This window comes from Kwoniella shivajii, chromosome 6 (genome assembly GCF_035658355.1).
Source record: "Kwoniella shivajii chromosome 6, complete sequence".
Lineage (NCBI taxonomy): Eukaryota > Fungi > Basidiomycota > Tremellomycetes > Tremellales > Cryptococcaceae > Kwoniella > Kwoniella shivajii.
In genome coordinates this window covers 824,036-837,532 of record NC_085913.1, presented here as the reverse complement: position 1 = coordinate 837,532, position 13,497 = coordinate 824,036, and the positions used below count along the sequence as shown (strand labels likewise).

General features: G+C 43.4%; 4 protein-coding genes across 4 annotated transcripts; 2 read left to right on the top strand and 2 right to left on the bottom strand.

Moving 5' to 3' along the window:
- Window positions 1-306: 306 nt before the first annotated feature.
- On the top strand, window positions 307-1,196 carry IL334_004789 (uncharacterized protein; the record flags this gene model as incomplete). Its single annotated transcript, XM_062936504.1, has 2 exons — window positions 307-602; window positions 677-1,196. The coding sequence occupies 2 exons, from the start codon at window positions 307-309 to the stop codon at window positions 1,194-1,196; spliced, it is 816 nt and encodes a 271-aa protein (XP_062792555.1).
- Window positions 1,197-1,565: 369 nt separating this feature from the next.
- IL334_004788 (uncharacterized protein) lies at window positions 1,566-4,789 on the top strand (the record flags this gene model as incomplete). Its single annotated transcript, XM_062936503.1, has 8 exons — window positions 1,566-1,682; window positions 1,776-2,025; window positions 2,104-2,305; window positions 2,378-2,540; window positions 2,607-2,796; window positions 2,862-4,435; window positions 4,509-4,667; window positions 4,739-4,789. The coding sequence occupies 8 exons, from the start codon at window positions 1,566-1,568 to the stop codon at window positions 4,787-4,789; spliced, it is 2,706 nt and encodes a 901-aa protein (XP_062792554.1).
- A 329-nt stretch (window positions 4,790-5,118) lies between these two features.
- IL334_004787 (uncharacterized protein) lies at window positions 5,119-6,351 on the bottom strand (the record flags this gene model as incomplete). Its single annotated transcript, XM_062936502.1, has 3 exons — window positions 5,119-5,797; window positions 5,863-6,100; window positions 6,213-6,351. 3 exons carry the CDS (start codon window positions 6,349-6,351, stop codon window positions 5,119-5,121), a joined length of 1,056 nt encoding a protein of 351 aa, XP_062792553.1.
- Window positions 6,352-7,362: 1,011 nt separating this feature from the next.
- IL334_004786 (uncharacterized protein) lies at window positions 7,363-13,184 on the bottom strand (the record flags this gene model as incomplete). The annotated part of the gene is made up of 15 exons (XM_062936501.1): window positions 7,363-7,637; window positions 7,763-7,911; window positions 7,976-8,126; window positions 8,185-8,231; window positions 8,292-8,366; window positions 8,436-8,716; window positions 8,812-9,238; window positions 9,291-9,408; window positions 9,463-9,622; window positions 9,707-10,324; window positions 10,389-10,476; window positions 10,538-11,157; window positions 11,216-11,698; window positions 11,747-12,771; window positions 12,872-13,184. 15 exons carry the CDS (start codon window positions 13,182-13,184, stop codon window positions 7,363-7,365), a joined length of 4,830 nt encoding a protein of 1,609 aa, XP_062792552.1.
- Between the last annotated feature and the right edge of the window lie 313 nt (window positions 13,185-13,497).

The window sequence follows — 13,497 nt, the reverse complement described above, 5'->3', positions numbered from 1 at the left end:
AGAGAGGCTTCACTGAGCTTATCGAGTTGGGGTCGAATAGAAGGTAACCAAGAGGTAGAGATGAAAACCCCCTCAAAAGATAAGGTTCTTTGACTCGGTAAAGATGATCAACTTGGCGAGATTTTGGAGTCGAATCATTTGCCACGCGACATGAATAGCCTTACTTCCAGCGGAAACAACTATCGGTAAAATAGAATCTGAAACGGCCATGGAGACAATGATGATGATGATCATGACGATAATGATGATAATGATGATTAGAGTGGGGTCGACGATATTTTTCAACATCATTCACGCAGGCAAGGTATGAGCAACCCAGCAACACCAGATGACCTCGATACCGAGCTGGAGTTGATCACTTCATCCCTTCTACCAGCTGAAAAGCTAAACGCAATCCCATCCGAACTTTGGCCGATTGTCAGAATCATCAATATCACCAGTGATGATAGCAAGCTGTCTTTATATATCACCGTGAGCGAGAGATACAAGCGAAAAGTCGCTGTACATATAGAAGTCAGGAGCTCATCTATGGGAAGAGATGAAGCGTTAGACTGGATCGATTGGGTGCGCGAAAAGATGGAGGAATGGAATGAGGAAGAAGAGTGAGTTTGCATTACTGCTTTTCGACTAAGTGTATAATCATAAATGCCGTCGCTGATAACAATCCCTAATTCAGCTACCCGTTGTTTCAAATCCTCACGACTCACTTCCTACCTTTACTAGCACCTTCATCACCTTCACCCCCATCTTCACCTCCTCGGATACCCACACCACTGAATGATATCTCGTCAAAACCACATCATTGTCTTTTGATTTCGCATCATTTACTTTCGAATACTAAACGAAAAGACCTGATATCACTTTCGTCAGATTTATCTTTGATAGGGTTCTCCAAGACCGGTCATCCGGGTATCATGTACGCGATAGGCTCGTTACCTGATTTAGAAGAATGGATTAGAGAAGTGAAATCTTGGAATTGGTTAGCATTGAGAGTTAGAGTAGCACCTGAATTGATAGAAGAAGAAGAAGGGAGAATGAATTATTCAAGGGGGAAAGAGAACGGTGCTAGACGTGGCAAAGGTAGGGGTGAATGGAAAGAGTTGGACAAGATCAACGAAGCTCTGGATTGGTTGAAAAGTAGAGGGAAAAACAGAGAATTGATTTTGGTTGATTGTGGTGTCGGTGGTAGTAGTTAGATCCATTTATCAGAGCAGTAAGTCCCAGTAAGGATAAGTACCGTTGTAAGGTTTTCCTGTTGATGCAAACCGTCATTCACTCGCATGTAGCCATATAAACATCACCCACATATTCACTAATCAAGTAGAGTATTCTGATTTAAACAATGAAAAGAAGACAAGGAAATAGAACGAAAGACACCATCAAGCTAGCTGACGTGTACATCATATACGCACAGACCCACTTGACTCCCCCCCCCTTTTCATTCTTTCCGCACTCAAAGACAAGAGATGTCCACTCACTTCGATTACATTCCTTTGCTTCCCACCTCATGATGCAGATTGGCGATTGATTGTTGTATCTTTGCGATCATACTGCCATCTCGCAAGATGAACTTTGCTCTCGAAGACGTCAATCGTATCCCTCATCCGGCTACGGATTATCTGAGACATTCGAAAGAACCGGGTGATGATTATATGGTCTGGACGGAGCGGCAAACGAAAGAGGTAAGGTTCTTTTGCTTCTCTCCTCCTCTTCTTCTTTTGCCGTCTTATACGGTACGAAGTGAACAACAAAGCTGATCAAGACATTCATATCAGATCTTGTCTGACATCAAACCATTTGATCTTTCTACTCACCCAACGATTCCTGATTCAAATGGTGGTGATCCTTCCATCCCATCTCGAGAATCCCTGAACTCCGCCACTGGGAATCTCGATCCATATAAACTATATCCTAAGGTTCTTGAGATTCCTGAGAGCTGCAAAGACTTTATGGTGGATGTAGCCAAGAAGCGTAAAAACGCTATGCACAGATCTCCTGCCGAGCAATTGCTGTCTACGCCCATAGGTATTCCACAGATCTTCTTCTTCTACCTTCTTTCCTGTAACTTCCATGATAACTGATTGTGATAGTATTCCCACACAGGAAGCCCTTTCTCCTTCAACATGCGCCCAAAAGAAACCATACTTACTATACGCGCCATCAAGAAGACGCATGATCTGACTAAAGGGAAGAAAGCCTTGCCTAGTACCTTCAATCAAATCAATGGCAAAATGTCCCGCCTGATTTGGCATACCCTTCCGAACGAGATACCAGAACCGAAGAAAGTGAATGAGACGGATGCTCTGTAAGCTCCACTTCATCTTAATTGGCGTGGTTCTACCATTTGTCTGATCCTGAACCTTCGCTCTATCATCAGAAAACTACGACCAACCTACACATCACAGACGATAAACGATGTCCGCAACCTTCATCAAAAGCGGACAGCAGCTAGGACTCCATTTCTACAACTAAACAAGTGCGAGTTGAAGGAGCATCCGACCTTGACAAAATGGGATCAGGACTCTAGGGAGATGTTCGAAGTGAGATGCTGGAACCATGATATCGCTAAAAACATACCTGTATACGCTGATACCGGGCAATGACAGGAGCTCGCTCGACAGACTAACAAAAAAGACTTCCTGCCATACACACTTCCTATCAAGGCTCAGGAAGCATATGATAGTGCTCATCAAAACCATCAGACCCAGGTTATCGCGGAAGACCTTCAAGAAATGGAGCAGGAGAACTGCAGCTACATGGAAGAAGACTTCAGGCCAGAAGATGTGGATCAATACGGTATGTTGTGCATGCCATTTCAGCGTTGCATCTTTGTGCTGAATCACAATTGTGGTGGAACATAGAACGGGATACAGGCCACACTGATAACTCAATTCATTATGACAATCGGCAAGCTCTCGACAATAACGATGAACCCACTCAAACCGAGCTTCCCTGGCAGGCCGAAAACAGCCATTCTGGAGGCGAATCCGAGATCAATGGTTACCAGCAATCCTACGAGGAACACCAGCACTATGTAAACCAACTCCCGAATAATTACTACGAACTTCCCTTTGACCCCCAAATAGGAGCTGGACAATGGTATGATTCCGCCGAAGACGCTTTTCGAGCATATTCCAATGCGCCGGCATTTCATGAGCGACATCCCACCGAAGAAGAACATGCTTTCGTGCAATACCCTGTGAATGAGTCTTTACATGAGAAGCTTGATCTCGATGAATGGGATCGGTTGAGATCGCCAACTGATACACCAACTGGCGAAATTGTTGACGAATGGGAGCCTTTCGACGAATCACGAGATTGGCAGCGGTCCCCTGAAGCTATACCCGTCCAACCACCAATTGACTTTTGGCGGCCAGAGGATGAAGAGGTTTCTTACCAATTTCGGCCGCTGGATAACGATGATCCTAACCCCAGATCATTCGGGACAAGCTATGGCCCCACGATCGCGGCTGTGACGGTCAATGATGCCTATGGTGTGCCCGAATCTCAAAGTCACCATTACACTCCGAAGCGCCAGTATACCCCTGAGCCAAGCACCAATTTACCATTCAAAAGAGTGCGGCAGAGCCTCAAGGATGATACCATTGGCTTGTCACTGGAGGACGTGTTGAAGAATCGCTTATCGGATGACTTCATGAATCTGCAAAGCGCTGTATCCTCCTCATTGAAATGCCCTAACCCTTTCACACTTGATGGCTTCCTCGATCTGAAGCAGAAACCCGACTTGATAAAGGCGTCCAAATCTGACCCTGTCCTTCGGAAACAGATCATCCCTTTACCTGAAGTCAAGAAAGATTGGACTGCTGATCCAGCAATCCGGAACCCAGAATGGTATTCTACGGCCAACGATAGGTCTCAATCAAGGCAGCAGAACCCATTGCCTATCTTGGTAGCAATGCCTGTTCTCCAGAATATCCCATTAGTCCGTACTCTGCGCAGAGAAGGTTTCGAGTTGATCGAACGAATCGAGAGGATGAATTCCACGGACATAATCATATCACCTTCCACATCTCTGATTCTTCAAGAGCTCGCTTTCATATCGGGTCATCGTTCGTTTTTGGCAACTGCTCTCACAGACGCTTCAAAGCATTTCGACCGTGTCATCGTGGTCTTCGAGACCATCTCCTTTTCGGCTTCGGAGCGATCTCTCGACGCGAAATTGAATGTCGATCCACTGAATCGGGAAGTGAAACAGGGACTTGATGGACTTAAGAGGGATATACATACCATCTTCAAGAACTGGAATGGCCCCCGAGGAAAGGTAGAATTGGTGTTTGCGTATGATGGGGCTGAATATCTGGTCAGAGCTTTACAGTCACTACTGGATGAAGAAGGGAAAGGGGTACGAAAGAAAGATAAGAAAGCTTATAAAGACATTTTTGGTCCTCGATACTGGTTCCATATTGAGCCTTTGGTATGTAGGATCGGACTTGTGGCATGTTGGAAGAAACTAAAAGGTGACTGATGAGATAGCTTTGTCATAACAGGAGACAGATCTGCAAACGCTGAATACTCATTTTGGGCTTAACACCTTCCGTGCATGGTACGCTCTTTCAAAATATGGAAATCTAAATCGCCTGGTCACAGAGATAGATGATGAAGAGAGACGAGAAGCATTCGAGAACGTGTTTGGACAGGTTGTTACCGTGAGACGAAACTACGGATTCTCTCTTACCAGGAAGGTGGCTAATGTTATTTTAAAATTTGGACGGTACAGGCAGGATTCAATGAAGCCATTGCGGAGAAGGTGGGCTTGACTGGAAATTGACAGTGGCTGGAGAGAGGTATTGATTAGTAAGGGGTGATTAGCTCTGACTCACTTGAACGACTAGTGTTTATGCTGAGATGTACTAACTCTAGCGACGGCTCAACTCATCTGATGAGCGTGTGCAAGAACACATCGACAAGACACGATAATGTTACGACTCTACGTAAAACATGCATTTTACTTTCATAGGCTGATAGAGCACTGAGACCGTGCCGAATGTACATCAAATGTTGTCACCAGGACTTATATTATAAACTCAAATAACTGAAGCCTAATAGAGACGATATGCTCAGCCAGAGTCCGAGTTTGAAGGCGCTGCGAAAGGGCGACTACCATCCGTTCGTGACGTCTTCTGCCTCATCACTTATTGATCCATTGGCGTTCCCATTTTTCAGAGGATTCATCGGACTTCCAATCCTTCTTCCATGAAGAGCATCCAACAGTGGACTGTGTCTTTTATTGCGACCTGACGTATAATCTCCTTGTGGTCCATCATTTATCCGACCTGATCTTTTCAACCAATATCTCAATATCATATGAGTGATGAACAGTAGGAAAAGGACAAGTACAAATGAAGAGAATATCACCACGAAATACGCCGCCGGGTTCCAGTGAAATTGATATGGCACTTTGAGGGTAGACAGCTGAGATGCAGAATACTGAGTTGGTAGAAGAGCTGCTAGCGCCGCTGAAGAAGCCACGGCTTGAGCTTCTGCTTGAGCCTGAGTTTGAGGTGAAGATGTATCGTTGAGATTGGAGGTATTGGAATTCGTTATTGAGGAAGTCGTATTTAGCGGTTGAGGAAGTGATTGGATTGACGATGAGTGGGATGGAGTGATTTGAGCTGCAGCTAACGCAGGTTCAGTAATCGTTGGTTCAGTTGAGGATGAGCTTTCTGTTGATACGTCAGTTGTTTCAGAGATGGTCTGAGTTGCTGATGAGGGCTGTGAATTTGCCTCTGGTATCAGTTGCATGGCATCTGTTGATTCACTGTCATTATTGTCATCACTGTAAACTGGTACTTTCAGTCATGACTACAGTCGTATTCAGCACAGGAAATTTGGCTGACTCACTCAGATATCACATCACTTTGTATTATAGCATAATCAAATGCCATCCTCCTACCTTGTTGGACATTTATCAATCTCAGCTTGTGTTCTTGATCTCGTAAATCGTGTTTCTCGTATAGTAAACGATGATGATCGATTTCATTTTGATATTGATCGTATTCCCCTTGACTCTGATCATCTATTATAGCTTGTGTTTTACCGTAAGATGGACCTGAGATTCCATATAACCAAATATCCGTTCCTGTTCACAGTAACGTTGATATTGAAGGTATCAGCCTACGGTAGCGACTTGTGGATTCCGCCAATCGAATTCTGAAGTATACGTTGTAAAAGACGGGGGAAACATGACTCACCGATAAAAGTCAGTTCAGTCCAAGAATTCACTTGTTCAGTCCAACTTATAGAACCATTCCAGAAATTGTCTAATATAGACTGATATTCTTCTAATTGATCTTGATTTATATATTCGTTAGAACCATTCAGACGAAGCATATTCCATCCTTCTGAAATCGTCAAAGATGAAGTAGACCATTGGGAGTCGTCTATTGTGTACTTATCTGGCCTACCAATTATCAATGTCCAATAGAGTGAGGACAAAACATGCATGATCGATTAGCTCGGGTTTCGTATCTTGAACATGTTGACCACAGACTGAACTCACATGATCTCAATTCTCGATATACTACAGTATACCAGTGCAAGACGTAAATGTTGATTGTCACTGAATAATCTTGTCGGCTGTCCCCCACAGTCAATTTGCTAGTTCTTTATTGAGTATAGTATCAATAGTAAATGATGGTTACAAAAACCAAAAAGGACGGGTCATCAATACAAGTAAGTGCACATACATAGCTATCCTCATGTAACACTCATAACGGCCTCCACGAGATACCGTTAATACTAAATACCCTCCGGTGGTGCTAGTCCTCAATCGGCTGAGAAGAATGAAAGGAGCAATTCGTGAATAGTATGACATATCCCTTTGAACGCATCCCTTTGTTTTTCAGCACTGAACAGAGGATGTGATCAATCATCCCCTCGTCAAAGGATATCCCCAGACTCCAAAGGATGATACGCCCGCATGACCTGCCCAGTGACTTACTCGAAAAATACGAATTCAGCCTTTCACATACTGTACACAGTTCGAAATGATTGAGACAGATATAATCATTATCCCCAAGGTTGGTATTGGGTCAGCGCATCACTCCACACTCCATGCTTCATGCGTATCATCTACTGGTAAATCAAGAAAATGATATCCGTGAATACATCCATTAAATCGATACAGTTCTTTTCCCTCTACATACTATAATCTAAAATATGTGATATGTCTCATATGCTATTTTTCTTGAACCGTTCAGTATACTGTAATATCATGTTGTACGCTTTCTGTTATTGTTTTCTTTCTAGCTTCAAGATCAGGAAGGTTCATTTTGTGATTGATACGCGGCAAATCGCTCTTTCCTGAGATACACCTTCTCACGTAATTGGAGGAAAAGATGATTACCTAACTTCCCTTTCGATAGCCCTATAACCTCTTCCTCTCTTTCTTCCTCTCCATCTCTTAATTGCTACTATCATTCTACCGATAGGTTTCTCACCGAATTTCTCAAACCCAAACGCGGCGGCTATATTGATGACTGCGATGACTAAGAGTTCGAATTTGAATTGGAGTGGTAGTTGAATTATATCCAATATCAACGCTATAGGTTGAGCAGGTGATAGTAAAACGTAAGTCGAGAATGCTCCTAAACCAAGAAGACAGATTACGAGTGAAGCTACATTACGGGTGCTTTGGTTAGCATTGCGTCCATCCCGTAAACGTCAAACTTTGAATTCCACACCAAAACCTCGGATGGCCCTGAAGAGGCGAAAAGGATGAGATGCAAAATTGCAAACTCACGATTAGTGTATAAAGGTTTTCTATAAGGTGGTCCTACACTAAACACTCCAGCGACCAAGATATATTGGAAACATGAGACTAGGAATAGAGCTGAATTCTCGTAATTGAAGGTTTCTAGTTTATCGACGTTCGTGTCCGGTGCAGTATACCTATCATACAAGGAAGTCATCAGTCAACTGCATTGGCCAGATGGCAAACATGTTTCTGACTCACCAAGGTTGTCTTCTAACCCAAACAAAAACGAGGATTTGCACAGCGGAATTAAGCACGATTTGACCAATGATACTGATCAATACTTTTCTTGATACGAGACTTGCTGTTGGTCGCTTGATATGGATTTTCGGGTAGGGTAATGTTCGACCCACTAAACAGAAGTCAGCTTACTATCCGAGATCGAAATGTGACGATGAAGCTATACTTACTAGCGACAGCAATTGGAATGATGACAAAGAGATCGATATAGAGGAATCTATATTATGTATGGCATCAGTGACACTACCCATATAGAGGAATCCTCAGAGCGACATACTGGAAATCTCCCAAACTGGAAGCAAATGAATAAAGCAACGTGACAGTGGTAAATTGAATCATGGAGTAAAGTGCCCTATCGCCAGACCGATTGATTAGCTTCACAGTATATCATTGATGTGATACCTCGTACCGGTTAACTTACATATACTTGAAACAACTGAAACTGGTCACTAAAGCCGCTCTTCCTTCTTTGATGATCTCGACCATGCAACCAATATCGGGTATCCTAGAAGTAAACGGTGCGGCTACACTTGCTTCTGCTTCAGATAAAGATACTCCGACATCTGCAGCTTTGAGAGCACCACAATCGTTCGCTCCATCACCACAGAATGCTACTGTATATCCCAGTGCTTGAAGCCGTTCGACAAGTTCTGCCTTTTCGTCCGGGGACATCCGAGCGAAGATAACGCCTTTGACCAACATCTGCAGGACGCAAATCCATCAGTTCAAGCACATGACGCGTAAGGGTTCAAGGCGATAAGGGTATGATCACAAAGAAGAAAAGAAAGGTCACTCACCCTTTCCATGGTTTCAAATTCTGCAAATTCCAACATCCATTTGAAGACATCACCAGTCAGAGCTAATTGATAATCATGAGACTCAGGATCTTGACCGTCCATTGTAACTCCCATTTGAGTTACGACAGGTTTCAAAGTATAATCATCCAATTTATGTCTCTCGTCATCGACCGAAGACCAATCGAGTCTTGCACCTTCAGAGGTTCCAGTACCTTGAATGAAAGTTGGGATGTATACACTTGCCGAATGCGATACTAGACCACATTCCCGGGCTACTGAGATAGCGGTTCTGACATTATCACCTGTTACCATTCGACAAGCTAAATGGGCTGCTCGTAAGGTATGAATATTGGGTGCGGTATTAGGTTTGAGCTTGTTTTCGAACACGATGAAACCAAGGAATTGTAAGTCTGACTCTGCCACCTCACTACAAGAAATGTCAGCCAGGTCCATGACGTGGAGAAGAAATTACAGCTTACCGTCTCATTCTCTGAGCTTTGAGCCAAGTTAGGCCTTCTATAGATTTACCAGCGATTGCAATAACTCTGAAACCGTTGCGAGTATAGTATGAGAGCATATCATCGTAATCGAGGGGGACTATGCATGTCGTCAGGCTGTTATCTATACTGAAGTGACAATAAACCAGCTTACACGTTGACGGATCGCAAATATCAGGCATTACTTCTGGAGCACCCTTAACATATACTTCCATACTATTTGATTTTAATCGCTTGACGATAACACTCATTCTACGTAAAGCTGACACAAAATCGTATGTTCTGATCACACCAAGCTCGAGGAAGTGAGCGTGCTGCGGGATTTCGAGTCATTAACTTATCATCAGTTGCAATCTCGAGATGATCCCAGGGAAACGTCATCATGGTTTGATACTCACTTTATTACCAGATTTCATCACATCTTCGATTTTCCATCTATCGGATCCTGGTGGTCTCACAACAGTTTGAATAAGACTTTGAGGTTTTGACATACTACCCACATTCTCGGTATTGTTCTTGGGAGTAGAATGAGATGAGACATTCTTAGACGAAGACGAAGAAGTTATAGGTCTTGATTGACCTTCATCCAAAGTCCAACCTGTATATTCGAACATTTTGATATCTAATGGATCACCGATCACTTCGCCATCAATCAATTTGAGGGCGTGACAAGTTGCTAAAGCGTATAATAAAGGTGTTTTACCGTTTGATCCACCTTCGGTTGGAACGTCTTGAATTTCAGAATGCAATTCCGAAAATCTCTGATCCTGTCTGTCGATGGTCCGTACTCCCAGGACATCTAATCCGTCTTCTGTCAATGTACCTGTCTTATCGAAACATACCACATTGACTTTACCTCCTATATTCACCCTATTGGGAGAAATACAGAATATTCCACTTTTCCGCAGTCTTTCAATAGCAAATGTAGTTCCAATGGTCAGAGTTGCTGGGAGCGCAGGAGGTACTACGATAGTAATGAGATCCAGAGCTCGGAGGGCGATAGTATGCCAATGGATCTATGGAAGGCCGAATTCAATGATCAGCCGAAGCCAGATGAGAGATGCATATCAGCTGACTCACTCCGATACGAATAAATTGTACAGCTGAAACAGCAAAACCCAAACCCGCAATGATCGTTAGGACACCAATGAAGTTCATAGAATCTCGACTATGACAGGTATTAGCTGATTTCCCCTTTGTCGAGCTATGACAACGTGGCTATAACTCACTAAAATTTGAATCCCATAGGTTTTGGGAATAACATAGATCTTACCAAGGCACCTTTGGTAGTATTAAATCCTGTTCTAGTCACCATAGCCAAAGCGATTGCTTCTTCAGATTTTGGTGCCCAAGGAGGTCTTGCCCCAGCCCTTACTCTAATTATTTTGGTACCAGAGAACAAATAGTGTTTAGCTAAATCACCATTAATCTCTGAAGATCCTTGTTTACTTTCTCTTGACATTATCCTTAAAGCTTCATCCTTGACTGGTATCTTACTGACGGGTACAGATTCACCTGTCAACATTGATTCGTTGACGATTGCATCTCCAGATAGTAGGATAGCGTCACATGGGAAGACTGGTAAATTTGGATCTGAAGCATCGAATATATCTCCGGGTACCAATTTCGCGCAATCCATTATTGTCCATTCTCCATCCACTAATACTCGAACATCGGTGTGGAATCTAGACATCTCCCTCATTCGTTCAATGGTCCGTTTGGTTTCGATCAAAGTGGATAAGATTGATGTTATGGATATCAAAGCGATTGCGAAAGCGTAGTAGTAGTAATCATCAAGGGACCAAAGAACGATAGACGCTATTTGGAAAACGTAGAATGGATGAAGAACCTAAACAGCGATTGTCATCAGTTTCGCACTTCCCGACAGAGACATGTTTACAGCTCACCTCATCAATGAGTAAACCGAAAATCGATTTTGAGGCGATATCAATGATGTTATCTCCCATCAAGACCATTCTTTGTTCTCTGATAGGTCTTTCTAATCCGTGAGCTACGGATCGAGCAGAAGTCCATTTAGGATCTCTCCAATCTCTAATCATAGCCCATCTACCTGTAGCCGGATCAAGCGCGAATTTGGTATAACGATATTCCATTATCTTCAAGAAACCCATTGTCTCTTCCCAAGTTGTTTTTCCAGGTTCTAAATCGGGTAACAAATCTTTAGCTCCTCCTACTCCACCAGCGGATTCGCCGTTCAAAGCATGATTTGGATTTGGTGAGCCGTTCTGTCCTCGAAGGGAAGGTGCGGTAGACGACCCTGCTGTTGGAGGTCCCCCGGCAGCAGATACATGTTGAGGGAATACTGTCGACAAGGGATAAGGATAAGGAATGATCTCTAGCGGTATAATGTGTAAGTCGCCGTATGGTGTCTGATGAACACGTTAGCAGGGCAAAAGTGTACCTTCGGTATGACATACCTCTACGACAAGCCAACTACCATGCTTCGCTTCATCGAAAGCAACTTCTTTTCCCAAGAAGTTGACCCATATCTTGGGTATCCATCTACCCAATAAACCCAAAGCTCCAAATGTGATGATACAACCTGCCCACCAGATAGCATTCCTGAATGGATCTGTTCTATAAGAGGTAAACCGTATAGATAAATCTTCATCAGGCAGTACTATAGTCTGTCTCGAGGGTACTGCTACACTAACGAAATCCTTTGGTTCTATCATGTCAAATGGTCTTGAATTTGGTTCACCAAATATACCATCTGTTGCAGATGGGACTAGAGGCATTGAAGGTGAATGTGGACGAGATTGGGGTGGTAAGGAAGTATCATCAGCTAAAGATGAAGTATAACCTTCTTCACCATCTCTTTCTGAAACGTATGATTCATCATCATCATCTTCATCTCCGTACCAATCATCTTCGTCACTTCTTGAAGCTGATCTTGATCTATGTAATGAGCCACGATCTGAAGCATCTGATCCTCTTCTTGATCTTGAGTGTGAATATGATCTGCCGTGACGATCTAGTCCAGCTTCTTCATCTTGGACTTCATTCCGTGAGAATCCAATATACGAAGCTATTCTACCCAATGCAGTGGACGGTTTGGCTGGACTCATCGGAACTGACTCATGATCACCCTCGAATTCAGCAGGCGATTGTACATGATTATCATCAGGTCTATAGGTGAAATACCCATTTGATGAATCATCTTGAGCTTGCACTTGATTCGATTGAGCACGACTATGACTTCTAGTTTGCCTTTTGCTGTGTGATCTACCCATCCTCTGTCCGGTAGAATGATCTTCATCTTCGGAATCAATCATGAAGACCCCAGAACTAGGGGATTGAAGCAAGTCCACTTGGGATGAGTTTTGTCGACGGAAGGAACCGGAAGGTCTACCATAGTTGAAAGATGAACGTGAAGCTATTGAGGCTCTTCTTGATCCGGCCATATGCGTTCTTGTGATTGATGAAGGTATGATTCCGCCGTCTGATTAACAAAGGACTCGTATCTTAGCATACGCACGTCTCAATGACAGGAGGTGGTCTTCCGATGATCCAAATGATAAATATAAAAGGACAGGACATACCATGTTCACCCCCTGCCCAACTTGTCCAACTACCAACCATCATTTCCTGAGGACCTTCTTTCCTTTCCCGTTCACGTTCATTAGCTATAGCATCCACTACTGCTTGAGGAGCGTTTTCCGTATAATCATATGTTGAAGGACCTTCGCCTTCACCGTCCTCCTGATGAGGTGGTGTAGGCACTTTTCCAGATACATTTTTCTGTTCTTTCGGTATGGGAACAGGATGAAATGTATCTGGAGCAGTGGGTCGTGATTGTGAGATCGCAGATGGGAAAGCCGTGTTCGACGGTCCAGGTGTTGGTGGATCGGCCATTTTCAAGTATTGACTATACTGTAGTTACAGTGCACTAAAGGTGACCTCAACGAATGACTATTAGGGACGATGACTTTATCTTAACAGATCATGAATCTACTAATCTGGTCTCTTGAATCTTTCTTTGTGGGCATTCTTAACATTCTCAACTTAATTCATCACTTTCCAAAGCTCGGATGGGATCACTTACGTAACTATCACACGGAGTGAATGCCACATCAGCACAAAGGTTGTCACGTGGCCTTTCTTGACTATTTGATCCCGCATATGTAATCTCGAATTTGCCACCCGTTTCTGTGAGTTTCCGTCGGTT